Raw genomic sequence first — 26,694 nt, 5'->3', positions numbered from 1 at the left:
CATCTTTGACAATTGTTGGTGGTTTATTAAGATCACGGGTATCGCAAAGTGTGAGGTCAGTGGCTCTTTCTCATCACTCGACAAACTGACCTCTACGGTTGCCGAGCTTGGTAGTTTTCCGATTCCTTAACTTCATCCTTTTCTGTGGCCCCGACTGTCCTCCTTGGGGGTTTTACCGGGCAGTCTTTCAGGAAATGTCCTGGTTTTCCAAAAGACAAACAAAGTTGCTGTTGTCTTCTTTTATACCGCTCTTGTTTTGTTAATGGAGGTCGTATCCCTCCGATCTGCATGGGTTCTACAGCGTTGTCTGGCACCCGTGGTGCGTTGTCTCTAGGCTGAACATAAACTACTCGAAAGTCTGCTTTGGACCGGTCTGCTTTTCGGTCCTGCAACCGATGGTCTAGCGGCACGACCAGATTTATGAATTCGGTACAGCCTCTGGGGGGGGGGATCAACTACCTAGGCCAAGACCTCCTTTAATTCGCCTCGTAAGCCTCGATGGAATAACGTGGTTGTTTTGTTTTCTGGCCACCTGGCTTCAGCAACCAGTCTATTGAAAGTAGCAATGTATGTTAACAAGTCTTTGTTCCCCTGCCGGAGGGATAAGAGTTCGTTATACACTGCTTGTTCCTGGGTATGACGAGCAAACTGTTTTTCCATTTCTCTCTGGAACCCCCCATAGTCCTGTAACAATAGATCATTATGGGTCACCAACGGCACCGACCAATCCGCTGCACTTCCACTCAAGTATGATAGGATGAAAGCTACCCGAGCTTGGTCATTTGGAAATGCCCCAGGGCGACAAAGGAAATGAAGGCGACACTGATTTATGAATGCTGCATACTTCTGTGGGTCGCCCGAAAACCTTTCTGGTGGTGCCAGGGGAACTGTTCCAGGCAGCGTGATCTGTACTGGTGTGGGGGTATAAGATGGTGAGATAGGATTTTGCATCGGTGGATTTCCTCCAGGCAGAGGAGTCTGACCTGCCTGTGATTGCAAGAACTGTCTGCCGATTTCGTCGGTGCGCTCCTTGGTCACTATTAGGTCTCTTCGGAGTGAATTAGTCTCTTGTCGAGCTGAAAGAACCTCAGCACGAAGGTCCCCCAACAATTGGGCTAATTGGTCGATTTCCGATGTTTCCATGGCACCAAGGGGGATTATTTATGTGAGGCTTTGCGTTCTGTTACGCTCACCTGGTATCCACGGGGATGCCACCCAGCCAGTTGGTCTTTGGTGCCCTTCTCAATGATTCCCTAGTGTGGTTCTCAGTGTCGATGAGACTCGGCCTGGAAATGAAGACTATATTAGGACTGGACGACCAAGGTAAGTTTTCCCCCACCTCCCTTGTGATTTCAGCCCCTCCAGGTTCTCTTCTCACCTGGTTGTCGGAATTGGTGGGCTCTCCGTCCTGCTCTCTGGGCAGGGGCGCGTTGTCTTTTGCGGGCGCGTGCGGTCCAGTTACTTCACTGAATGCGGGCCTAGTAATGTCTTTCAGGTAGGTCTTATTGCGATTGATGGCGTTGTTATTCTTGCATGCCTTTTCTCTGTTCTAAAATGTCTCTTTTTATCTCCCTTAGGTGCGCAGAGTGTCTGCTTGGTGAACTGGGTAGGCTGGTTCTCGCCGGTAAATGATGGCGCACAATAGTGCTTTGATGTGGTAGGGATGGCGCTTTGCGCAGCACAGCGATGTCTTGTCCTCACTGACCTGTGCTTTTCTCTTTTTCGTAGGTCGCAGTGTGTTGCCAGCGCGGATGGAGTTCCGGAGCTATGCCGGTCGAAAAGCAACCAGCCAGGTAAGTCTCTAAGCGCTTCGTGGTTGTAATGTCTCTACCACCTCCTTTAATGATTTCTTTCTCCGTTTCTCAGGTCCTTCGATCCGGGCGGCGAACTCTTCCAACGTAGCTGCCCAGGAGCTGCGAGCAGTGAAGGATGGAGATAGCAGGTAAGATTCTGCTGCTAACGATGTTCTTTGTTTTTTTCTGCAGGTCCGGAATTCGTGAGGCTCATGAGAAAGCTGGACATGGTGAGCGTCACGTTGCTAGTAGCAAAGTAACGCGAAGCGTGTTGTCTTGTTCGAGTGTGGTTTAAATAGCCACTGCAAAGTAGTCCAGGTAAAGTAGTCCCTAGGCCACCACACCCAAAACACTATACCGCATAGCTTGGTTCTAGGAATCAAGCTATGTGAATGCCTCCATGTTGGCTGAAAGCCTAAATAAAGTAGTTCCTCAAGCAGATGTCTTTCCTTGTTTATGAGCCTGGCGCCAGGACTGGCCCCAAGAGGGCCTGAGAAGTGGATGCCAGGCCTTATTAGCGATCCGAGTTCTGATCCCACCTGGCCAATGGACTTGCCAGTGGGGATCAGGGCTGAGGGTCATGACAGAATGCACCGTGTGCCTGATTGGCTGCCTGCCTGCCTGAATGCCCGTAGTCGTGATTGGATGCTTGAGTGTGACCCAGCGGAATGAATGGGAGATCAACAGTATATCTGGGGACCTCTCACTGCTAGGAATCGTGTTCAGAAGATGAAGTCCACTACGACGAGTAACTGGAGTAACTGAAGCTTAATCTTGAGCCCTGCTGGATGAGAAGAATTGCTGTTGCTCTCCTTCGCAATCTGAAAGCTGCTGTGCCTCAAGGACTGACCCGGAGAGGACCTGGTAAGGCGCCCTCATCCCGAGCTACGAGGGACCATCGTGCACAGCTGATCTTTGCCTAAGCTCCCTGGTAGACATACCTTCGACAGGCCGCCGACCCGATACAGGGATTGCTGCGGAACTCCAAGGAGAAGCGCCCGGACTGTTGTCCACCACTGTCGACGACCGCCGTTGCCGACTGGAGCCGCTGTGCTCCTTTTGCCCAAGAACTTCATTGATCCAAGGACGCTCTCGTCCGCATCGTCAAGGCTGTATCCTGCCAGAGAAGGCCTGACTGTCGACGCGCTGAGGAGCATCCACCGGTGGGTTTCCCGCCACCCAAAGACCACAGACACGCCGGCGACTCAACGTCCTTGCTGGGCCACAGTTCTTCAACTCTTTGCGGTCCAGAACCATCGACCTCAAGGTGCCCCGCACGCCTCTTCCTTGCAGGACGTTTACGCTTTCCCGTCAACGAGCACCGCTAGGAACGACACGGCCACTTCACTGTCGTAGCTCGACCTGTTCTCCATCGGACGTTCGACGACCCATGACTCTTGCCTGAAATTCCCTGACGCGGAACGCTACAACGCAAGGTACTTTGGGGTTGCAGAACTATTGGAAAGTCTAGTGTGAACAATATATGGACTGGGCTTGTATCTTTCTTTTACAGGTTGCCCAGGTGGGGGGATCTCCACACAGAACTGTGTTTAACGGTAGTTACCAGTATTCTGCCTATTGCTCAACCAGCTTGCTTTCCTTCCTCTCTCTACTGCTGGTTTCCTCTTTATTTTGATCTGTGTGTCATTCTGACCGTATGCACTTTAATGAGATCTATTAACGTTAGTGGTACCACTTTAGAATTGTACATATTTACCAGTTCTGATTTTCGGAGTACAAAGTGAGTTATAGTGATCGTGTATATGACCTTGAATATTAATTATATAAAGACTGTGTTTTTACTGATACAGTGGGCCTAATCACGACCTCGGCGGTAACGCTAACGCTATAAGCGCGGGGGCTATTAGCGCGACCGCGATAGCCCCCGGCGCTAATAGCGACTTGGAAGTCCCCATTGAGCCCATTCGGGAATGCCCCACTCCCCATTGAGCTCAATGGGGAATCTTCGTGCTAATACCGCCGGCGGATTTTCCGCCGGCGGTAATAGTGCGAATTTTCGGCGGATTTCCACCCAGCTAGAGCTGGGGCGAAATCCGCCAAATCCCTGATTCGGTGGACCCTTAAATCCGGCGGTAATAGCACTACCGCCGGATTTAAGGGTTACCGCCGAGGTCGTGATCAGGCCCAGTGTGTGGACATTCCTTTGTGGGTGCTTGGTGACTACACTGTACTTAAGAACCAGTTTGCATCACCTCCTGAGAAGCTAGGCCTTGATTGCTTAACTACGTCTACCAATACTAGAGAATCTTGGCAGGGGTCTCTGTGTCTCTCCTCTACCAAATAGAGAGCGGAAGTACAGACCCCCCCTCCGTTCTTTACACTGTCCACCAACGATCCTCGGGTAAAAGGGAGAAATTCCTGAGCCATGGCAGGAGGGCGACAACATTGGCTGCCCCGCAAGTTCCATATATTGGGGGGGAGGAGGGATGGCACCCATTACTGCTGCTATGAATGCAGAAAAAAACTCACGGTCTGGGAGAGACCTGTTGTGAATCCTGACAAACCCAAAGACTGGGAGGGACGTACTGTAAATCCTGAGTAATGCAAGGGCTGGGAGAAGTCTACAATAGGCTTTTGCAAGGCAGAGGAACAGCCTGAAGGAGAGAGAACCACGAAGCTTGAAACCTGGAAGAGATATTGAGACAAAAGGTGAAAACAGAGAGACCGAAAGGATTGACCAGAGCGATTAACTACTACAAGAACATTCTCAGAGGAGGACTTCTAGATAATAGAGTTGGACTTTGAAGGCCAGGTTTGTGAAGCCTTTACATTGGGCCAAAACCTTGGAACATTTGTGCTGCTAGTTTATGGGAATCAGGGGGTTAAAAGACTTTTGAAGATTAGGTGCTGGAACATTTTGTTTGCCAACTATTTTGAGACTTTACATAGGAGGTTAGAGCGTCTCAAGTAGAGACTAGAACATGTAAGAATAAGTTAAGAACTTCATGATTTGAACCAGAATCAACTAAACAGTTGAACACCTGGACGAAAACCCCCACTTTGTGTAGGTACACCCTGTGTGCCGTTTGCTTTAGGACAATCCCCATTTGTAGTTCATCCCCTATACCTATAGGTGTTTAAATACAAAAACGAACCATCAAATGTCCACTAATAACCAGCAAGTGGCGTGTGTCCTTGCTCGGCCTTACCACACAAAACACACTGCACGCTGGACTCCACTGTTGTCCAGATATAGCCCCTCCTCATTTAAAAGGCTTAGGGATGTTCAGAGGAGCTTAGCACAATGTCTAGAGCTGGTTCTTTCTGGCTAAACCCCGCTGCGAGTAGCTCCGCTCTAATAGGGCCATTTCTCTTGCTTGATGAGGTTCAATCAGTGGCTCCTGGGGTGTTGCTTGTGGTGGTGGAGGGCATTAATTGGGTAAAGCTGTCTAGGCTATGTCTGCATTGGCTCAGGTGCATGTTCTTAGCATTGCAATGAAGCCAGTTCAACGTATGGGGCACATTAGATTAACCTTGCACCATAACATGATCACGGAGACTGAATGAGATCACGCAGACTGAATGATGCTGGACCTTGCACCATAACATGATCACAGAGACTGTATAATGCTGAACCTTGCACCATAACATGATCACAGAGACTGTATGATGCTGGACCTTGCACCATAACATGATCACAGAGACTGTATGATGCTGGACCTTGCACCATAACATGATCACAGAGACTGTATGATGCTGGACCTTACTCCATAACATGATCACAGAGACTGTATGATGCTGGACCTTGCACCATAACATGATCACAGAGACTGTATGATGTTAGACCTTGCACCATGACATGATCACGGAAACAGTATGATGCTGGACCTTGCACCATAACATGATCACAGAGACTGTATGATGCTGAACCTTGTACCATAACATGAACATGATCACGGAGAATGTATAATGCTGGACCTTGCACCATAACATGATCACAGAGACTGTATGATGCTGGACCTTGCACCATAACATGATCACAGAGACTGTATGATGCTGGACCTTGCACCATAACATGATCACAGAGACTGTATGATGCTGGACCTTACTCCATAACATGATCACAGAGACTGTATGATGCTGGACCTTGCACCATAACATGATCACAGAGACTGTATGATGTTAGACCTTGCACCATGACATGATCACGGAAACAGTATGATGCTGGACCTTGCACCATAACATGATCACGGAGACTGTATGATGCTGGACCTTGCACCATAACATGATCACAGAGACTGTATGATGCTGAACCTTGCACCATAACATGATCACAGAGACTGTATGATGCTGGACCTTGCACCATAACATGATCACGGAGACTGTATGATGCTGGACCTTACTCCATAACATGATCACAGAGACTGTATGATGCTGGACCTTGCACCATAACATGATCACAGAGACTGTATGATGTTAGAGCTTGCACCATGACATGATCACGGAAACAGTATGATGCTGGACCTTGCACCATAACATGAACACGGAGACTGTATGATGCTGGACCTTGCACCATAACATGATCACAGAGACTGTATGATGTTAGACCTTGCACCATGACATGATCACGGAAACAGTATGATGCTGGACCTTGCACCATAACATGATCACAGAGACTGTATGATGCTGGACCTTGCACCATAACATGATCACAGAGACTGTATGATGCTGAACCTTGCACCATAACATGAACATGATCACGGAGAATGTAAGATGCTGGACAGAACTACTCATTTTAAAAAGACTCAACTTTAATCCTAGGGGTCTCAATAATGCTGTAGAAGCTAGTTGGGGTTCCCAGAATATCATGAAGGTTTGGGAGCGAAATCCTATGCTATAGGTGTTTGGAGGAGGATTAACTCGGTCTGCAGATGGGGTATTGCCAAGCATCACATAGGTTATGCCATGGACCCCACACAGTAATGAAGATGACAAGGAGGGTGAGGAAGGGATTGGAATAAAGATGTGAAGAGCAGGAGCAGACAAGCGTCAGACAGTGAAAAGGAGCTGCCTCTGGGAACTAGGAGCTATTACACAGCTTCACACTAATCCAACTTCCACGTGAGATACACACTATGCGTCCACTACATATGAGCTATTCTGCTTAAAGTGACTTCTAGCTGTTTACTAATACACCTCTACCCACATTTCCCAACACACACAGTAAATGTCATTGAGGTAGGGTTGTGTGGTACAAGTTCCTTTAACGTTGATTTTCTGAAATTCAAAACGGTTTTTTTGGCGCAATTAAACTATAACGCCCCTTTAATGTTTTCTTAACTGAATAAATCATGCACAGTGTTAATTGATTAATTATATTTGTATAGCGCCTATACACAATGTTTTTCAAAGCGCTTCAAGGAGGGAGGGAACATGGGGGAGTAAAATTACATTCTTACAGGTCCTTGAAACAATTCAGAATGTGAAATAACTTTCATAATCAGCCAGGCGACATTTCAGATAGTGCAAGTGCAAGGAACAATTATGAAGGAGAAGGGAAAGAATGAGACAAGACAGGCAGTAACATTACTATGCCTGACGACAATGGATGTAGTGCATGAGTATAACGAGAGGAGGGGGAGGGGGGTATGAGACAAGACAAGCAGTAACATTACTATGCCTGACGACAATGGATGTAGTGCATGAGTATAACGAGAGGAGGGGGGAGGGTATGAGACAAGACAAGCAGTAACATTACTATGCCTGACGCCAATGGATGTAGTGCATGAGTATAACGAGAGGAGGGGGAGGGGGGTATGAGACAAGACAAGCAGTAACATTACTATGCCTGACGACAATGGATGTAGTGCATGAATATAACGAGAGGAGGGGGTGGGGGGTATGAGACAAGACAAGCAGTAACATTACTATGCCTGACGACAATCGATGTAGTGCACGAGTATAACGAGAGGAGGGGGAGAGGGGTATGAGACAAGACAAGCAGTAACATTACTATGCCTGACGACAATTGATGTAGTGCATGAGTATAACGAGAGGAGGGGGAGGGGGGTATGAGATAAGACAAGCAGTAACATTACTATGCCTGACGACAATCGATGTAGTGCACGAGTATAACGAGAGGAGGGGGAGAGGGGTATGAGACAAGACAGGCAGTAACACTACTATGCCTGATGACAATTGTTGTAGTGCATGAGTATAACGAGAGGAGGGGGAGGGGGGTATGAGATAAGACAAGCAGTAACATTACTATGCCTGACGACAATTGATGTAGTGCATGAGTATAACGAGAGGAGGGGGAGGGGGGTATGAGACAAGACAAGCAGTAACATTACTATGCCTGACGACAATCGATGTAGTGCACGAGTATAACGAGAGGAGGGGGAGAGGGGTATGAGACAAGACAGGCAGTAACACTACTATGCCTGATGACAATTGATGTAGTGCACGAGTATAACGAGAGGAGGGGCAGGGGGTATGAGACAAGACAAGCAGTAACATTGCTATGCCTGACGACAATGGATGTAGTGCATGAGTATAACGAGAGGAGGGGGAGGGGGGTATGAGACAAGACAAGCAGTAACATTACTATGCCTGACGACAATCGATGTAGTGCACGAGTATAACGAGAGGAGGGGAGGGGGGTATGAGACAAGACAAGCAGTAACATTGCTATGCCTGACGACAAATGATGTAGTGCACGAGTATAACGAGAGGAGGGGAAGGGGGTATGAGACAAGACAAGCAGTAACATTACTATGCCTGATGACAATGGATGTAGTGCATGAGTATAACGAGGGGAGGGGGTATGAGACAAGACAAGCAGTAACATTACTATGCCTGACGACAATCGATGTAGTGCATGAGTATAACGAGAGGAGGGGGAGGGGGGTATGAGACAAATGAGACAAGACAAGCAGTAACATTACTATGCCTGACGACAATCGATGTAGTGCATGAGTATAACGAGAGGAGGGGGAAGGGGGGTATGAGACAAGACAAGCAGTAACATTACTATGCCTGACGACAATCGATGTAGTGCATGAGTATAACGAGAGGAGGGGGGAGGGGGGTATGAGACAAGACAGGCAGTAACACTACTATGCCTGACGACAACGGATGTAGTGCTTGAGTATAACGAGAGGAGGGGGACTGTACGAGTGGGGTATGATGTGAGGAGGAAAGGAGAGGAACAAAACAAGCAACTGTCATATAGGTCAAAGGGCGATTCAGAATAGTGCTGGTGGGTGGGAGGAGAAGACAAGCTGGGAAGGGGGGAGGCAGACAAGCTGATATCAAAGGTCAAGGGACAGATGATAAGAGTAAGTGCTAATGGACATAAAAGGGAGGGGGGAGGGGAGGGCAAGGTGGATGTGAAAGACAGGCGGCTACGACTACTATACACATTTATTAATGTGACAAACTGGAGAAGATATAAGAAGTAAGTGAAGCAAGTAAGATAAGGCGGTAAGAGGAGCAGAGAAAAATTATCCAAGTTTTGTGATAATGTTTAGAGAAGGGGAAATGGTCGGGGGTAAGTGCAAGTAGTTAGTAAAACTCTCTCAGAAAATATAATAATGATTTGTTGCCATGAGTCAAAAGTGAGACATAATTACAATGCAAGCATAGAAAGGAACATATCAGTGCACACATGCATGTGTATGTAGTTAGTGCAGCTGTCTAACGTGATAAAATAAAACTAATATAGAGCTGGAGACCATGTGGTTTGAAAAGAAGTCGCCAAGTGAGAGAACAGCAAAAAGAAAACCATAAAACAGTTTTTAATAAATACCAACATTACTTAAGACCTACCAATGGTTGTAAATAAACCCTTCCTAAATGCGCCACTAGGGGTCAGTGTTGGCTAGGGAATGGGAGACTAGCAGTTACCGAGAAAGCAATAGTAGCGAGAAAGAGACCTACCAATGGTTGTAAATAAACCCTTCCTAAATGTGCCACTAGGGGCCAGTGTTGGCCAGGTAATGGGAAACTTGCAGTTACCGAGAAAGAAATAGTAGCGAGAAAGAGACCTACCAATGGATGTAAATAACCCCTTCCTAAATGCGCCACTAGGGGCCAGTGTTGGCCAGGGAATGGGAGACTTGCAGTTACCGAGAAAGATGGTGATTCATAACCAAGTAAAGTGGCTTTCCTGCCATAGAGATGAGCCGTAAAATATAAGTGAAACTCCAAAGGGCAGGAAATATCACTGAAGAAATGACTCCACACCAAGCGCCTATAGCAGGACATTATATAATAAATATTGCACATAAAACTGATATTGAAAAGCCCTTCTTGTGCGGAAGGGGGTGACGTGTGAGCAAAGTTGCTACAGTTTTGGAATATAAAAGTGAGAGCCGCATATATGGGGGTGTAGGTAGGCTGGCGGGGGGCGGAGAGTAGTGGGGGGTGGTCTAAATCAATTAATTAACAAGGGTCCCCACTGTGCCTCCCAGCTCCCTCTACTCCAGTGTCGACGCCAAATTACATCTGCAAAACCCCAGACACCGCTCAAACGAGGCTCCCGCCGAAACCCTTAACCCCGCCCCTCGCACAACAAATAAATATATATATCACCTGGATCAAGATAACAGTGCCCCTCCCTTTCAGATACACGACAGTAACCCCAGCCCCCAAAACAGAAAACAGTTCCCACCCCCGTCCCTCATTTCTCTCCCCCACTTCTTAAACATCCCAGGACAGCACCCGAAAGAAGTAATTGCCCCCCCCTTTGCAAGAACTTCAGTCCTGTCTACGCCCCCCTGCAGAAGTAAACTGACAGCTGAGCCCCCCCTACAACGGACACTGCAAGAGCGAGCAGTGCCCCCCCCAATAAAGACTAGCCACTGCCCCCACAGCTCCCCCTTACCTTTATATACCGCTGGCCAGGGCTCCCAATCCCCCCCACAGACACAGCCCCCCCCAGTGCCGCACCCTCACAGACACATGGGCCCCTTATCTGCAGCCTCCCAAGTGCCCCCCTCCACAGACACAGCCCCCTTCACAGTCACAGCCCCCCTTACCTGCAGTTCCCCCTCACAGACACAGCGCCCCCTTTAGCTGCACCCCCCCAGACACAACGCACCCTTTGACCTGCAGCCCCCCCCTTCGCTGACCTCTCAGACACAGCCCCCCCTTACCTGCAGGCCTCATCTCACAGACACAGCCCCCTCCAGTCCCCCCTCCAGACACAGTCCCCCCCTTTGCCGCCCTCACAGACCCAGCCCCCTCCAGACACAGCCCCCCCCTCTTACCTGCTGCCGGGCTCCGCTGCTGTCAGTCCCCTCCTGCCCCCGGGAGGATCCGCAGAATGTCGGGTCTCCATGTACAGAAGAAGGGCCGCAGGGTGCGGGGGAAGGAGGCCCCAGGGAAGGTGAAGAGCAGAGCCCGGTCCTGAGCATCGTAGACCGAGAGCCTGCCCGCCTCATAGTCCAGGAAGAGGCCCAGGACCCCGGGGGGAGCGCGGGGGGCCAGGGGGGTGAGAGTGGAGGTGAGAGCCTCGTATTCACCATCCCAGAGCCGCACTGTCCAGAGTCCTCCCTCAGGTGATGCTGGGATCTTCTCCTTCCTGGGCACAGACTCATCACACACCCCCAGGATCCAGCCCGTGCTGCCCCCCACCTCCACCTCCAAGTAATGCCCCCCGGAGCTCAGCCCCTCCCTCCCCAGGACACATAAGGCTTTAGTGAATCTCTGGGGGGTGTCGGGCAGGTCCTGGGGTCGGTGTCCGCATCTCACGCTTCTCCCGTCCGCGGACACGATGAGCCGGGGATGAGCAGTGCCAGAATCCAGAGTCACCTCACCTGCAAGAGAGAAGCCCGGCTCAGAAACCAGCCAATCACAGCGCGCCAACAGCCTGTCAATCACACCCACAGCGAGAGCTCAGCCAATCACAGCCTCCTGTCACCAGACACCTGCAGACCCCGCCCACAGCCCAGGGGAATGCGGCTGTTCCTCCATTCTTCAATGAAACCCCAAGTGACCCCAAATTCAACAGATAACGGGGAGAGCCCCTGTAGTGAATAACTTAATGAATTTTATACAAGTAACACCGGTAACATTAACTTATTTTCTAGTTTAATCGGAGGAGCCCCCGAAACGGGCCTTCTCAGTCAAGCCACATCTTCGCGTATGATTCCATCAACATTCTGGAATCATACACGAAGATGTAACTATGGTAACAACCAACATTCTTATATCTCCCTTTCTAAACAATAAAAAATACATATTGTAATCAAACAAAAATTATCTGTTAACTTTAACTAAAACACTAAACAATATTTTTTTTTAACATCACACTGTATATTAATAACCAAAAAAAAAAGATACAGTTTCTTCCATGTTTTTTTCTTTCTCGCGTATCAGCCAGTCTTGGAACTATCACTATGTTGAACTCTTCAATAATATACATAGTCTTGTTTGTAATTCCATACTCTTTTTCTACATTTTGATCCCGACTGAACACTGTCATTTTTCTCTTCAATTGAACCTTCCTGTACTTCCTTCCCTTGCAACTTTCCTTTTCCTGCAACTAGACCATCTTCTTCATATCTCATCACTTCCTTCTCCTTTGCCACCACAATATCATCACATGACCATTTCTTGCCATCTTCGAGTAACACAGACTTTCTTGAGCACTCCATAACTTTCTGTGGAGCACGAAACTTAGGCTCTCCTTTCATCACACGTGTTGGTTCCCTCACTCTAACCATATCACCTTTCCTGATTTTACTCTCTTGAACATTTCTCTGCTTGTCATAATAACTTTTATATTTCTCTTGTTTCCTTTTCACTTTGTCAACAATGTCTTCCATGTTAATTTTTTTACTCTCATTGCTCATCATCCAGGCTGGCCTCAACCTATTAGTGAAAAGTCTCCCTCTCATTAAAGTAAATGGCACCTCCTCGGTAATTGAATGTGGTGTGACCTTATATGTAGTGAGAGCTTCCTTAAGTGTCTCCTTCCATGGTAACCCATTTGCCAACGCTAACTGCAATATACCTTTAATAAAACGATTCATTCTTTCTACCAGCCCATTACCCATTGGGTGGTATAACGCTGTAGTATTGTGTTTAATAGATCTGTCCCTTAAAAATCCTTGAACCTCTGACGACATGAACTGGGCTCCATTATCTGACACAATTTCTTGCGGGTCTCCTTCTCTACTAAAAATCTCATCCAAAAATGTCACTACTTTAACAGCTGACACTGACTCCTCTGCTATGCCACATTCCACCCACTTGGATGTATAATCAACCAATACCATTAGATAGATCTTCTGACACTCCAAAGATTCATATGGACCAGCTATATCAATAGCCAATTTAGTCCAAACAGTAACAGGAATGTCCACAGGTTGTAATGGAGTCACTCGTACAGATTTGCTTTTGTCGCTTACAGCACAAGCAGTACAATTTTTAACCAAGGCTTCCATATCACTCCACATGTTGGGCCACCAATAAGCCTCTCGTACTCTTCTTTTCGTCAACATTCTACCCACATGGCCCTCATGCGCAATGTCCATGATCCTTTTTCTTAAAACTGTCGGTGGTATTATACGATCTCCTCTATACACACATACCTCATCACTGGACAATTCATCCTTAAATCTTTCCCAGTGACTCAACTTATCATCAGTTTCTCTCCAACCAGCTTCAATAGCCTTTCTCAACATCTCTTGTTCAATATCATTGTCCGTTGCTTCCATCCAATCTTTTTTTGAAAAGCTAGGATGCACCTGAGCTACAATACAATCCATGCTCTGTTCTTCTCTGAACACTTGTTCATCTTCACCGTTATCTACATCATCTTCACATGGCAATCTAGAGAAACAGTCCGCAACAACATTGTTCTTTCCCGGAGTGTACTTTATGGTCACATTGAATTGCATAATAATCAACGTCCATCTTCTTATGCGTGGAGACATCATGTGGGAATTTTTTGCGTTCAATACATGAACAAGAGGCTTATGATCTGTTCTTACATCTACAGGAATTCCCCAAATAAGACTCTTAAAATGTTCTAATATCCACTTTACACCAAGTGCTTCTTTTTCTATTGTCGAATAACTTCTCTCATCACCTCTTAATGTCCTTGATGCAAACGCTATGGGAACCACTTCTCCATTTTGAACTTGTTCCAAAATACCACCTAAACCTACATTGCTTGCATCCACTGCTATTCTTGTTCTGGCACTCGAGTCAAACAATTTCAAAGCTGGTGCTTTATTAATCATAGTCTTTATCTTTTCAAACTCCTTTTTACATTCTTCTGACCAAACATATTTCATTCCTTTGCACATTAACTTCCGCATGTTTTCAGTGTTATCAGAGTAGTGATCAATAAATTTGGAATAATATTCTGTGAGACCCAAAAAACTCCTCAACTGGTCTTTATTATTTGGTTCTGCAATTTTAAGAATGTTGTCCACCAAAGAATTTTTGGGCATGATGCCCTTATCACTTATTCGATGACCCAAATATGTCACTTCATTTTGTTTTATTTTACACTTTTCAATCTTGAGTGTCATTCCCTTCTGCTGTAACACTTGCAGCACAGCTAACAATTTTGCATCATGCTCCTCTTGAGAATTTCCTGACACCAAAATATCATCCTGGAAATAATACACTCCTTGTAGACCTTCAAAAAGATGATGCATTAACCTCTGGAACACTGCAGCAGCCGAAACTAACCCAAACGGCATTCTCTTGTACCTAAAAGCTCCCAACGGCGTCACAAAAGATGTCAAATGTCTCGATCCTTCCTCAAGTACCACCTGATGGTAGGCCGACGACAAATCCAAAGTCGTGAAAGATTTCGCTGGACTCATGGTGGATAACATTTCCCCAATATTCGGTAAAGGATGTCGATCAATCCATATGTTGGCATTTAAATCTCTTAAATCAACACACATCCTGATGGATCCATCTGTTTTTCTAACCAATACAATAGGCGATAACCACTCCGAACTTTCAATTGGTTCAATGACATCTTGTTTGCATAGTTTCTCTAACTCAGCCTTTAATGCATCTCTGGTGCCAATGGGTATACTTCTCACTTTATGTACAACTGGTGTCACACCTCGCTTGAGAATAATGCGATGCTCAAATCCTTTAAGCAGACCAATCTTGTCATTAAAGACATTTGGAAAAGTTTTTGCCAAACTCTCTGCATTGTCACACACCTTTTCAGAAATGCACAGGATGGGTACACTTTCTCCTGGATGAATTTTGATATTCAATGCAGCTTGCTCCCACCATCCTACTATTGAAAAACCATCCTCCACCACATATAATCTGCAATATGTCTTGCGTCCTTCAAATTTCAATTTCACCCAAACACAACCTATAATATTGATAGGTGTCTTTCCATAACCTGTTGCTTTGGTGTTTGTCATCTGTAAATCTTCCATCTTCTTCTTCAAAACATTTACATACGTCTGTACATCAACCATAGTATAAGGGGAACCTGTATCCACCATCACTTGTAACGTTACCCCATCAATATCCATAGGAACCCAAGATCCTACTCCATCATCTCTTGGTGTAACAGTAAGTATCTGGACTCTATCCTCTGCCCGATCTGTTATTGCTACCAAATTACTGGAATCAGCACTCTCCTCGACTGCTCTCACGCCCATGGTAGTTGCACCTCTGCTTCTAAAAAATCGACCAGTATTCCTACCAAATCTGCCATTAAATCTGCTTCTTCCTCTGTTGGTGCGACACATCTTTCCAAAATGTCCAGTATGTCCACACCTAAAACACTCTGCTGAGAACGCTGGACACTCCTTTTCCATATTTTCATGTTTGCTCCATCCACAATATGTACACCTATTATTTTGCTTGAATGCACCTCCTCCATCTTGTCTGTAAACACCAGATGCCTCTGACCTGACCATTCTCTTGGCCATGGCAACCAGTTTTTCTTCTCGATTGTTTAGCTGATCATCATCTATCCCTTGGACTGACTTAATTCCCGTGAATTCTGGTTTACTTTGAACCTCTCTCATACATTTTGCACCCATTTCCATCGATCTGGCTATCTCCACCGTCTTCTCTAATGTGGGATTTTTCGCCTGCCATAGTCGTTGCTGAATGCGCGGGTCAGCCACATGCAACACTATCTGATCCCTCAAATATTCATCCATGACTCCAGTGAAAGCACATGTGGCCATTAGTCCTCTCAATGCAGCCACATATGAATCAATACTTTCCTCTTTGCCCTGTTTTCTTGTGAAAAATCTGTATCTTTCCAAAACAATGTTGGACTTATTACCAAAATGTTTGTTCAATTTAGCAACTGCTATATCATACTTTCTTGACCCACTTGACGCTTCACCCCATGTTTCTTCATCTTGTTCTAGATCAGGTAACGATCTAAATATCCTCAAAGCTTCTGTACCAATACAGTGTAACAAAGTTGCTTCCTTCTGATCATCATTGAATTTTGCCCCACCAATCGCTCTCAAATACACATGAAAGTTGTCCTGCCACTGCTCCCAAGGGCATGTTGGATTACCAGGAGCCGACAAGAATTTTATAGGAGCAGCTGTGTTTTGCATGGCTAAAGCTTGATGATGATTAGTATGTAATGTCTTACTCATAGGTAGTACCTTCTGAAGTTCGTTAGTATACTTCTTTGTTTCTTATCATTTGCTCTTTACCACAGTTTTTTTATTTTTTTATTAATTGTCCAACTTCCTGTTTTACGGCAAAAAAACGAACTCAAGTCAGTAACGCCGTGCACACTATAATCGTTGGATCATTCTCCGTTTGATTATCTACTTCGATACGTTGTAACTGTATCAAAACAGCTGATCGCCGTAAACGCGATCATACAAAACAAACTTTGTTGTATCCAAAATGGCCGCACGCAACTCACGCACGAGGATCCTTTACTCTAACCACCAGCGGCAGTTGATCCACACCTCTCGCGCTGCCCCGTTTTCCCTTGTCAGGTGATTTTCCAATTTCCGTGTTGCAATATCACTGCTTCATAATGCCGCTCACCCTTTCTTCGTCACGGATGTATCCTCCGGCACAGCAGCTCACCTCAACCGACTCTCACGCCACATAACTTTCACTTCTTCTCTTTCTCCTGTCCGGGGGCTCTCTCCACTGATCAGCATCCTCGTCGCCAATTGTAGTGAATAACTTAATGAATTTTATACAAGTAACACCGGTAACATTAACTTATTTTCTAGTTTAATCGGAGGAGCCCCCGAAACGGGCCTTCTCAGTCAAGCCACATCTTCGCGTATGATTCCATCAACATTCTGGAATCATACACGAAGATGTAACTATGGTAACAACCAACATTCTTACAGCCCCCCTCACCCCCACCCACAATTCCCCATTCTGCACCTCCATCTCAGGTCCCAGGGGGGTCTTTTGGTCTGCAAGGGGGGGCGATGATAAACGAAGAAACGAGAAGAACGCAAGAAGGGAGGAAAGAGCGAGAAAGGCAAAGAGAGAGACAGACAACGCCCAAGAGGAGGGAGAGGGACACAGAAGAGAGACAGGCAGAGAGGAGAGAGAGGCGGGTACAAGAGATCTGCAGTGAAGAGAGGGAGAGACGAGACAGCAGAGAAGAGAAGCTGAGAGGAGAGTGGGAGGGAGAGGGACACAGAAGAGAGGCAGGCAGAGAGGAGAGAGTGGGAAGAGAGGGAGAGACGAGACAGCAGAGAAGAGAAGCTGAGAGGAGAGTGGGAGGGAGAGGGACACAGAAGAGAGGCAGGCAGAGAGGAGAGAGTGAGAAGAGAGGGAGAGATGAGACAGCAGAGAAGAGAAGCTGAGAGGAGAGTGGGAGGGAGAGGGACACAGAAGAGAGACAGGCAGAGAGGAGAGAGTGAGAAGAGAGGGGGAGATGAGACAGCAGAGAAGAGAAGCTGAGAGGAGAGTGGGAGGGAGAGGGACACAGAAGAGAGGAGACAGTGAGAAGAGAGAGGGAGACGAGACAGCAGAGAAGAGAAGCTGAGAGGAGAGTGGGAGGGAGAGGGACACAGAAGAGAGGCAGGCAGAGAGGAGACAGTGAGAAGAGAGGGAGAGATGAGACAGCAGAGAAGAGAAGCTGAGAGGAGAGTGGGAGGGAGAGGGACACAGAAGAGAGACAGGCAGAGAGGAGAGAGTGAGAAGAGAGGGGGAGATGAGACAGCAGAGAAGAGAAGCTGAGAGGAGAGTGGGAGGGACACAGAAGAGAGGAGACAGAGAGGAGAGAGTGAGAAGAGAGGGAGAGACGAGACAGCAGAGAAGAGAAGCTGAGAGGAGAGTGGGAGGGAGAGGGACACAGAAGAGAGGCAGGCAGAGAGGAGAGAGTGAGAAGAGAGGGAGAGACGAGACAGCAGAGAAGAGAAGCTGAGAGGAGAGTGGGAGGGAGAGGGACACAGAAGAGAGACAGGCAGAGAGGAGAGAGTGAGAAGAGAGGGGGAGACGAGACAGCAGAGAAGAGAAGCTGAGAGGAGAGTGGGAGGGAGAGGGACACAGAAGAGAGGCAGGCAGAGAGGAGAGAGTGAGAAGAGAGGGAGAGACGAGACAGCAGAGAAGAGATGCTGAGAGGAGAGTGGGAGGGAGAGGGACACAGAAGAGAGGCAGGCAGAGAGGAGAGAGTGAGAAGAGAGGGAGAGACGAGACAGCAGAGAAGAGAAGCTGAGAGGAGAGTGGGAGGGAAAGGGACACAGAAGAGAGGCAGGCAGAGAGGAGAGAGTGAGAAGAGAGGGAGAGACGAGACAGCAGAGAAGAGAAGCTGAGAGGAGAGTGGGAGGGAGAGGGACACAGAAGAGAGACAGGCAGAGAGGAGAGAGTGAGAAGAGAGGGGGAGACGAGACAGCAGAGAAGAGAAGCTGAGAGGAGAGTGGGAGGGAGAGGGACACAGAAGAGAGGCAGGCAGAGAGGAGAGAGTGAGAAGAGAGGGAGAGACGAGACAGCAGAGAAGAGATGCTGAGAGGAGAGTGGGAGGGAGAGGGACACAGAAGAGAGGCAGGCAGAGAGGAGAGAGTGAGAAGAGAGGGAGAGACGAGACAGCAGAGAAGAGAAGCTGAGAGGAGAGTGGGAGGGAGAGGGACACAGAAGAGAGGAGGCAGTGAGAAGAGAGAGGGAGGCGAGACAGCAGAGAAGAGAAGCTGAGAAGATAGTGGATGGGAGAGGGACACAGAAGAGAGGCAAGCAGAGAGGAGACAGTGAGAAGAGAGAGGGAGACGAGACAGCAGAGAAGAGAAGCTGAGAGGAGGGTGGGAGGGAGAGGGACACAGAAGAGAGGCAGGCAGAGAGGAGGGAGCGGTGGGTACAAGAGATCTGCAGAGAAGAGAGGGAAAGACGAGACAGCAGAGAAGAGAGTGGGAGGGAGAGGGACAGAGAAGAGAGGCAGGGAGAGAGGAGACAGGCGGGTACAAGAGATCTGCAGAGAAGTGAGGGAGAGACGAGACAGCAGAAAAGCAGAGAGAAGGGTGGCAGGGAGAGGAACACAGAAGAGAGACAGGGGGAGAGGAGAGAGTGAGAAGAGAGGGGGAGACGAGACAGCAGAGAAGAGAAGCTGAGAAGAGGGTGGGAGGGAGAGGGACACAGAAGAGAGGCAGGCAGAGAGGAGAGAGCGGCGGGTACAAGAGAGCTGCAGAGAAGAGAGGGAGAGACGAGACAGCAGAGAAGACAGTGGAAGGGAGAGGGACACAGAAGAGAGGCAGGCAGAGAGGAGAGAGAGGCGGGTACAAGAGATCTGCAGTGAAGAGAGGGAGAGACGAGACAGCAGAGACGCCGAGAGGAGAGTGGGATGGAGTCTTGGGATAGCGATACAGAAGAGAGGTGGGCAGAGAGGAGACAGTGAGGCGGGTGCAAGAGATCTGCAGATAAAAGAGGGAGAGACCAAACAGCAGAGACGAGACACTGACAGAACGGAGAGACAGACAGTAGAGAGACTCACAAAGGTAGACTGGAAACACGCAAGAGAGGAGACCGTCTGTGAATGTCGGATAGAAATAGAGACATATTGCAGATTAAAGACAGAAAAGAGAGAGCAATAACAACAAAGAGACACGAGAGGGAACCGCCGGAGATGCAGAGAGAGCGGAACATGGAGGAAAGGATGAGTGGGAGAGAGACACGTGAAGAGGGAGAGAGCAACATGGACATGATGAGAAGCAGAGAGAGGAAGAGAGGAGAGACGGTGAACGGGAGACAGAGGCGGTGGAACAGAGAGAGACACTTATAACCCCTCTCATATTATTCAGACCCCCCCCCTCCCCACACCCCCCAGGCAGCCTCGTGATACAACAGAGTGAACTCCTGGAAAATCCCCCATCCCCCAATCCCCCCTTCTCTTCCGACATCTTTACACACCTCACTCCCGGCCAGAGAGTGCCCTGCAGCTCTGCCGAGCAAAGGAAGTGAAGGGGTGAAGAGACAGCACAGAGACAGACAGAGATCAGAGACAGCGACAGGTATAGACTGGGAGAAAAAGACAGAGTGTGACAGGCAGAGATGAAAGAGAGATCAGAAGGGAGGGGAGAGACCAAGCAGAGATGCGAGAGAAAAGCAATAGGAAGGAGAGAGACAGACTAGCACAGAGAAGCAACAGGAAAGAGAGAGACAGGCTAACCGAGGGAAACAACAGGAAAGAGACAGACTAACACAGAGAAACAGGAAAGAGACAGACTAACACAGAGAAGCAACAGGAAAGAAAGAGACAGACTAACACAGAGAAACAGGAAAGAGACAGACTAACACAGACACACAACAGTAAAAATGGAGACAACTAACCCAGAGAAACAACAGGAAAGAGAAACAGACAAACACAGTGAAACAAAAGGAAAGAGACAGACTAACACAGAAACCAGAGGAAAGAGAGACAGGCTAACAGATAAACAACAGGAAAGAGAGAGACAGACTAACACAGAGAAACAACAGGAAATAAAGAGACAGACTAACACAGAGAAACAGGAAAGAGAGACAGGCTAACAGAGAAACAACATGAAAGACAGATAGACTCAACACAGAGAAACAACAGGAAAGCCAGAGACTAGAGGAGAGAGAGTGAGGGCGATAAGCAGAGTGGAGAGGACGACGAGGCACAGTCGAGCGAGGGGAAAAGAGACATAGAAAGAAGAGGAGACAAGCAAGAAAGACAGAGAGACAAACTAACACACAGAGGAGAAACGGGAAAAAGAATGAAATAGCAAAGAAAGAGACATGTAGTGACAGGAGACCAGGAGAGAAAAGGGCGGGAAACTAACAGAGGAGGCCAGAGAAATACAGGCAAAGAGAAAGATGCGACAAGAAAACAGCGACAGAGGGAGACCGGGTGAGTGACAGAGGAGCATGGACAGAAACTTAACCAGGAAGACACAAATGGAAAGACAGAGACAGCCATACAGGAGAGAGAGATAGACAGACAGACTGAGACAGAGGAGGGAATACAGGCCTGCAAAGGGGAGAGACAGTAGGAAAAGACAGAGGAGGGCAGAAGAACAGAGAACATGGACTCAAGAGAAGCAGAGAAAGTAAAGATGGAGAAAAGGTGAGTGGGAGAGGAAGACATAGGGGCAGGGGAGTATCCAGCATTGCAAGAGCGGGGGGGGGGGGGAGAGCCTGAAAAACGTCCTGCTACCTTTCCCCCAAATGCAGTGCGCACAAGTCCATATGGTCTCACTCCCACCCACAAACCACCCACCCCGGCCCCAATCTACTTTTTTGGTAACATTAGTGGTAGATGGCATTTTACCACATAACAAATAATAAATAAAACTGCAGAATCATTACAGATGCAGGAAACTCATCTGTTAGAGCTCTGTCCAGGCTCTGGGGCAAAATACATGCAAACCTCCTAATGTGCATATGGACTGCACCGACAGGAGTGACTTCCCAGAAATGCACATCGCAAGCAGCATCAGCAGTCTCTGATACCTGGAGGCCCCATGGAGTGCCTTCAGAATAAGTTGCCATAAGTGAGCCAAGTGGCAAATAACTCTGTGGTGCAAAATCCCTAAATTGCACGATTGTTATTTATGCAGCAACTCTATAGTCAGGCTTTTTTTTAAATAACAGCATGATATATTAACATAAGCTCTGAAGTGGATCACAGGGCTGCAGATAAGACACAGTGTGATTAAATGATCTGCCCAGGATCACACACTTTGGTTAAATGGTGAAACCGGGATCTGGATAATTTAAGCAACTCAGCACATCTTCCCAGTTTTAGTTGATATAGATATTTATTAAGGTTTCCCTTTGCATTTCATGTGCTTAAACAATACTTTTTTTTTAAAGCAATGCCTTGGAAGCAAAGCACATCACATACAAAACTACCCTTTCATAATTAACTTTACACTATATACATCATTATAGAAATATGTTGGCTTTAGTTTTATTCTCCCCATCCTGCATGCAAAGTCACCATAGCATCATGCAGATTAATGTTAGCCTAAGAAATCCCCCTTGGGTAAAGCCATAGTCATGATTTCATAAAGCCTGCAGCATTATGCACCCTTCTCACTGCTGATCCCTCCCTTCCATGCACATTTCTAAAAGAACAAAAGACCCTGCTATTAGTCCACCCTCCCTCCATCAGTGCCTAATGGCTCACATTGAAATGCTCTGTTGACACAGAGCAACTTGAGAGCCCGTCTGCTGCTGCCCTGAGCTCCTTGGAACATTGTCCTGGCAGGGGGAAGGGTAAGGTGTCCTGCTGCCAGGACAATGTGTGCTGAGCAGGAATTGCTCAGCACACATTGTCCTCCCAGCGGGGCACCCTGATTGAGGTGCCGAACGGGAGTGGTGTCCCAGTGACAAACGTCCCGGTCAGGTTCTCAAAAGAGCCTGTGGGGGGGGCAGCTTGCCCCCCCCACCCCCTCACTCGGTACACCACTGCAGAGGGGGCAGAGAGTGGGGAGAATGAAAGGGAGATAGAGAGATAATAGGAAAAGACAGAGAAAAAGACACGCAGAGAGGAAATAGAGGGGCCGGTGACCAATAGGCAGACAGCAAGGGAGATAGAAGTCCCAGCAGAGGGGGAGAGGCAGGGAGGAGAGAGGGTAGGAGACAGAAAACTAAAGAGGAGGGAGAGAAATAAAGAACTAAAGGCAGGGGTGTCCATGAATCGGCCCGCGCCTTGCCCCCCCCCCCTCACCGCCACCTTCCAACAGGCGCTTCTCTCGTGTTTTTAATGCAAATGCTGGATAGTCCTTGAGATTCCATATGTGAGGGATTGGATGAAAGTATGAAATAAACCCAGAGGGACAGCGAGAGAAACACAGCAAGAAAGAAAGACAGGCAGAGAGAAACACAGCAAGAAAGAAAGACAGACAGAGAGAAACACAGCAAGAAAGAAAGACAGACAGAGAGAAACACAGCAAGAAAAAAAACAGGCAGGCAGGCAGAGAAACACAGCAAGAAAGAGGCAGGCAGAGAGAAACACAGCAAGAAAGAGGCAGGCAGAGAGAAACACCAAGAAAGAGGCAGGCAGAGAGAAACACAGCAAGAAAGAAAGACAGGCAGAGAGAAACAGCAAAAAAAACTGGTAGGCAGAGTGAAACACAGCAAGCACGAAAGACAGGCAAACAGAGAAACACAGCAAGGAAGAAAGACAGACAGAGAAACACAGCGAAAAGAAAGATAAGCAGGCAGAGAAAAAGATAGCATGAAATAAAGAGAGCAACAGGCAAGGAGGAGCTATAGAGACAAGAAGAGTGAGAGAAAGACGAACACGGGCAGAAAGACAAGCAGATTGAGATGTAAAGGGTTGAGACAGGAGAAGATAGACAGAAAGAAAACATAGCAAGAAAGAAAAGCAGAGACAAAGGAGAGGGGGAGAAAACTGGGCAGAGAAGAGAGAAGGAACAAGTTACTTACCTGTAACTGTTCTCCAGCGCATGGGTCTGGCATGGATTCACATGCTCATGAATATTCCCCGTCGTCAGGCTGGGAGTCCTCAGTAAAGAAAAAATCAGTTTCAGTTTCGTTTCGGAACTGTCTTTCTCCTAATAACCAATCACTGGTCTCTGGGTCATACTGCCACCAGCCAATGACTGCCCTCTACCTAAGCCCCTCCTCTGGCAGCCATCTTCAGATTGGGTAGCACGTAAAGTGGCAGTAGGATCAAGAGAAGAGCCACAGAGGGGTAGGCGGGAGGGTTCGCATGTGAATCCATGCTGGAGAACAACAGATACAGGTAAGTAACTTGTTCCTTCTCCAGCATGGGGTCTGGCATGGATTCACATGCTCATGAATACAAGAATATATAGCAGTACACACATGCACAACCACAGGAGGTGGCAAGGCTCAACATTAAGCATTTCAACAACTCAACATTAAGCATCTCTTACCTCCTCACTAGGCTCACCTTCAAGCAAACAGGTTGCGCAGCACTGCCTGGCCGACTCTGGACTCCTCCCTGGAATCCCGGTCGACGCAGTAGAATCTCGTGAAGGTGTGCGTCGACCTCCACGTAGCAGCCCTGCAGATGTCCAGCAGGGGCACACCAGACCGGAACGCCGTAGTAGCAGCGATCGCTCTGGTTGAATGGGCTCTCGGACGGCCAGGCAAAGGTCGGTTTGCCAACCGGTGACAGTGCATGATGCAGCCGGAGAGCCATCTGGAAATGGAAGCCTTCGAGGGGGCCTTCCCTTAGTTCACAGGTCCAAAGTTCACAAACAGCTGTGATGTCTTCCGAAAACTCTTCGTGCGGTCCACGTAGAACTTCAGTGCTCTAGCCACATCCAGCGAGTGCAAAGTCCTCTCAGCCGGCGACGAAAGCGACGGGAAGAAAACAGGTAACACCAAGGGCTCGTTGAGATGGAAGTCCGACGGCACCTTGGGCATGAAGGAGGGGTGCGTCCTCAGTACTACCCTCGTCTCGTGGAATGTCAGATATGGAGGCTTACAGGAGAGGGCCTGGATCTCTCCCACTCGTCGTGCGGAGGTGATGGCCACAAGAAAAGCTGTCTTCCACGATAGGAACTTCAGCGGTGCCAAGTGCAGAGGCTCGAAGGGCGGACCCATGAGCCTGGTCAGCACCACATTGAGCTCCCACGCCAGGGCCGGAGCCTTCACCGGCGGGAACGAGCGGAACAGTCCTTTCATGAACTCTTTCACCAGGCTGTTAGTTTAGAAATTACTCTACCATAATATAGGTAATATGTTTAGTTGGCCGAAAACCAACAACATCATATATTCAGCTTTGATAGCTTGATAGACACGAATAGTACGAATTTATGAGCTTGACTGAACAGACTCCATTTTGTAGAAATAGAATTTGCCATTTTGAATAACCTTCGCTCATTACTTTTCTGTTCAAAACTGCTTTGCTGTAACACTATTCTATTCCGTTGAAGCTCATTCAGGAGAGCGAGGCAACGAGTTACATATTGAAACATAATGCTGCCAAACCTAGATAGGAATGCCCCGATCTCCTCCCGCACAAGTCCTTGAAAGTAAGAAGCGAGGCATTTAATCACTATACAGATGCCAGCTAGTCTCGCTGGTGTGGCATAAATGAGAAAAACAAGTAATTGATGGTTTGAATTATGCTTCATTCCACGGCCCCCCCTCGCCGAGCCTGGGCGAGCGGCCTGACCCCTAGCACATGAATAGAAACCAAGAGATAGCGGAGCCTGGAATGTGACTCTGCCCTGTACGTAGTCTGCTTGCAAGGAACAAGAGCAGTGTGTTCTATTAAACAAAGAAACATGTCTGTAGAATCCGCAGAATGAAACTGTTGCTAAAACCAAGGTCCGAAGGTGTCACATTTGTGTCATAATGGTCATAATTGTCAATCATCAAATACATTTCGCAGGAAATACATTATGGGCGGTATTGAACATGTCATAGCTTATAGTAAGAGCCTTGATTTGTATATATGTAACTGTTGTAAAATTGCTCGCTCTCTTGCGTCCTTCGAGGTCTGGTGACACACGTTGCGGGATGTGAGACCAGTTGGCCAACTGAAGCTCTTTGTTTTGCAATAAACCCTAGCTTTTGGGAATTGAACCTCGTGTCTGGCGTAATCATTCGTGTTTGGTAATTGTGCCTTGTTTCCAAAACACGCGGGGCCCCTAGGGGCCACGTCAAGGCGATGCGACGACCGCGCCGGAGTTCTGGTGTAGCGGGAGATAGCCACCAGATGGATTTTGCTGGAGGCATGTGCCAGCCCCGCCTTGGCCAGCGACAGCAAGTACGGCAGCACTTGAGGGTCCATGATCCGTAGGGGGTTGATCTTCGGTGCACGGCACCAACAGAGAACCTCTTCCACTTATGTCCATAGCACTTAAGAGTTGAGGATGCCCTGGCCTTTGCAAGGACTTCCTTGCAGTCCACCGGGATGTCGTAGCCTCCGAACTCTAGTGCTGCAGGAGCCAAGCCTGCAGGTTCAGCGATCCCGGGTCGTGATGTAGGATGGCGCCTCCTTCCCTGGCGTGAAGATCCACATCCGTCAGCAGTTTGACTGGGGGGGACGCTGACATGTCCAGAAGGTCCAGGAACCATATCTGCCTCGGCCACGCCAGTGCGACGAGGATCATCCTGCACCAGGACCGTCTGAGTTCACTGATGAGTCGCAGAAGCAACGGCAATGGTGGGAACGCATACAGGAACAGGCCGTCCCAGGGGAAGGAGAATGCATCGCCCATGCTCCCCAGCTGGGGAAACCTGCTGGCGAACCTCTGGCACTTGGTGTTCATCGCCGTCGCGAACAGATTGATCTGGGGACTGCCCCACCGTCGGAATAGGAGATCCACTTGATCCTGCCGAAGTTCCCACTCGTGGCAGGAGCGCAGCTCCCTGCTGAGTGAGTGGGCGACGGCGTTTTTCACTCCTGCCAGATGAAAAGGTACCAGGAATATACCCTGGGCGACGGCCAGTGCCACAGATCCTGCGCTTCCCTGGATAGGGCTGGGGATCTGGTACCCCCCTGCTTCCGTATGTAGAACATCATGGTGGT

General features: G+C 48.0%; 1 protein-coding gene across 1 annotated transcript in view; it reads right to left on the bottom strand.

The window, feature by feature from the left end:
- Positions 1–26,694, bottom strand: part of LOC138521935 (E3 ubiquitin-protein ligase TRIM39-like) — a 145,874-nt gene that overhangs the window by 54,928 nt on the left and 64,252 nt on the right. Inside the window, exon 8 of the mRNA XM_069635109.1 lies at positions 11,027–11,575. Within this exon, the coding sequence (XP_069491210.1) occupies positions 11,049–11,575 (527 nt within the window). The 3' untranslated portion in view covers positions 11,027–11,048. The remainder of the gene's footprint in view (positions 1–11,026; positions 11,576–26,694) is intronic.

The sequence above is a fragment of the Ambystoma mexicanum genome, chromosome 13, assembly GCF_040938575.1.
Source record: "Ambystoma mexicanum isolate Mex_15411 chromosome 13, UKY_AmexF1_1, whole genome shotgun sequence".
Classification (NCBI taxonomy): domain Eukaryota; kingdom Metazoa; phylum Chordata; class Amphibia; order Caudata; family Ambystomatidae; genus Ambystoma; species Ambystoma mexicanum.
The sequence above is the reverse complement of the archived record's forward strand: the minus strand, read 5'-3'. Positions and strand labels throughout refer to the sequence as shown.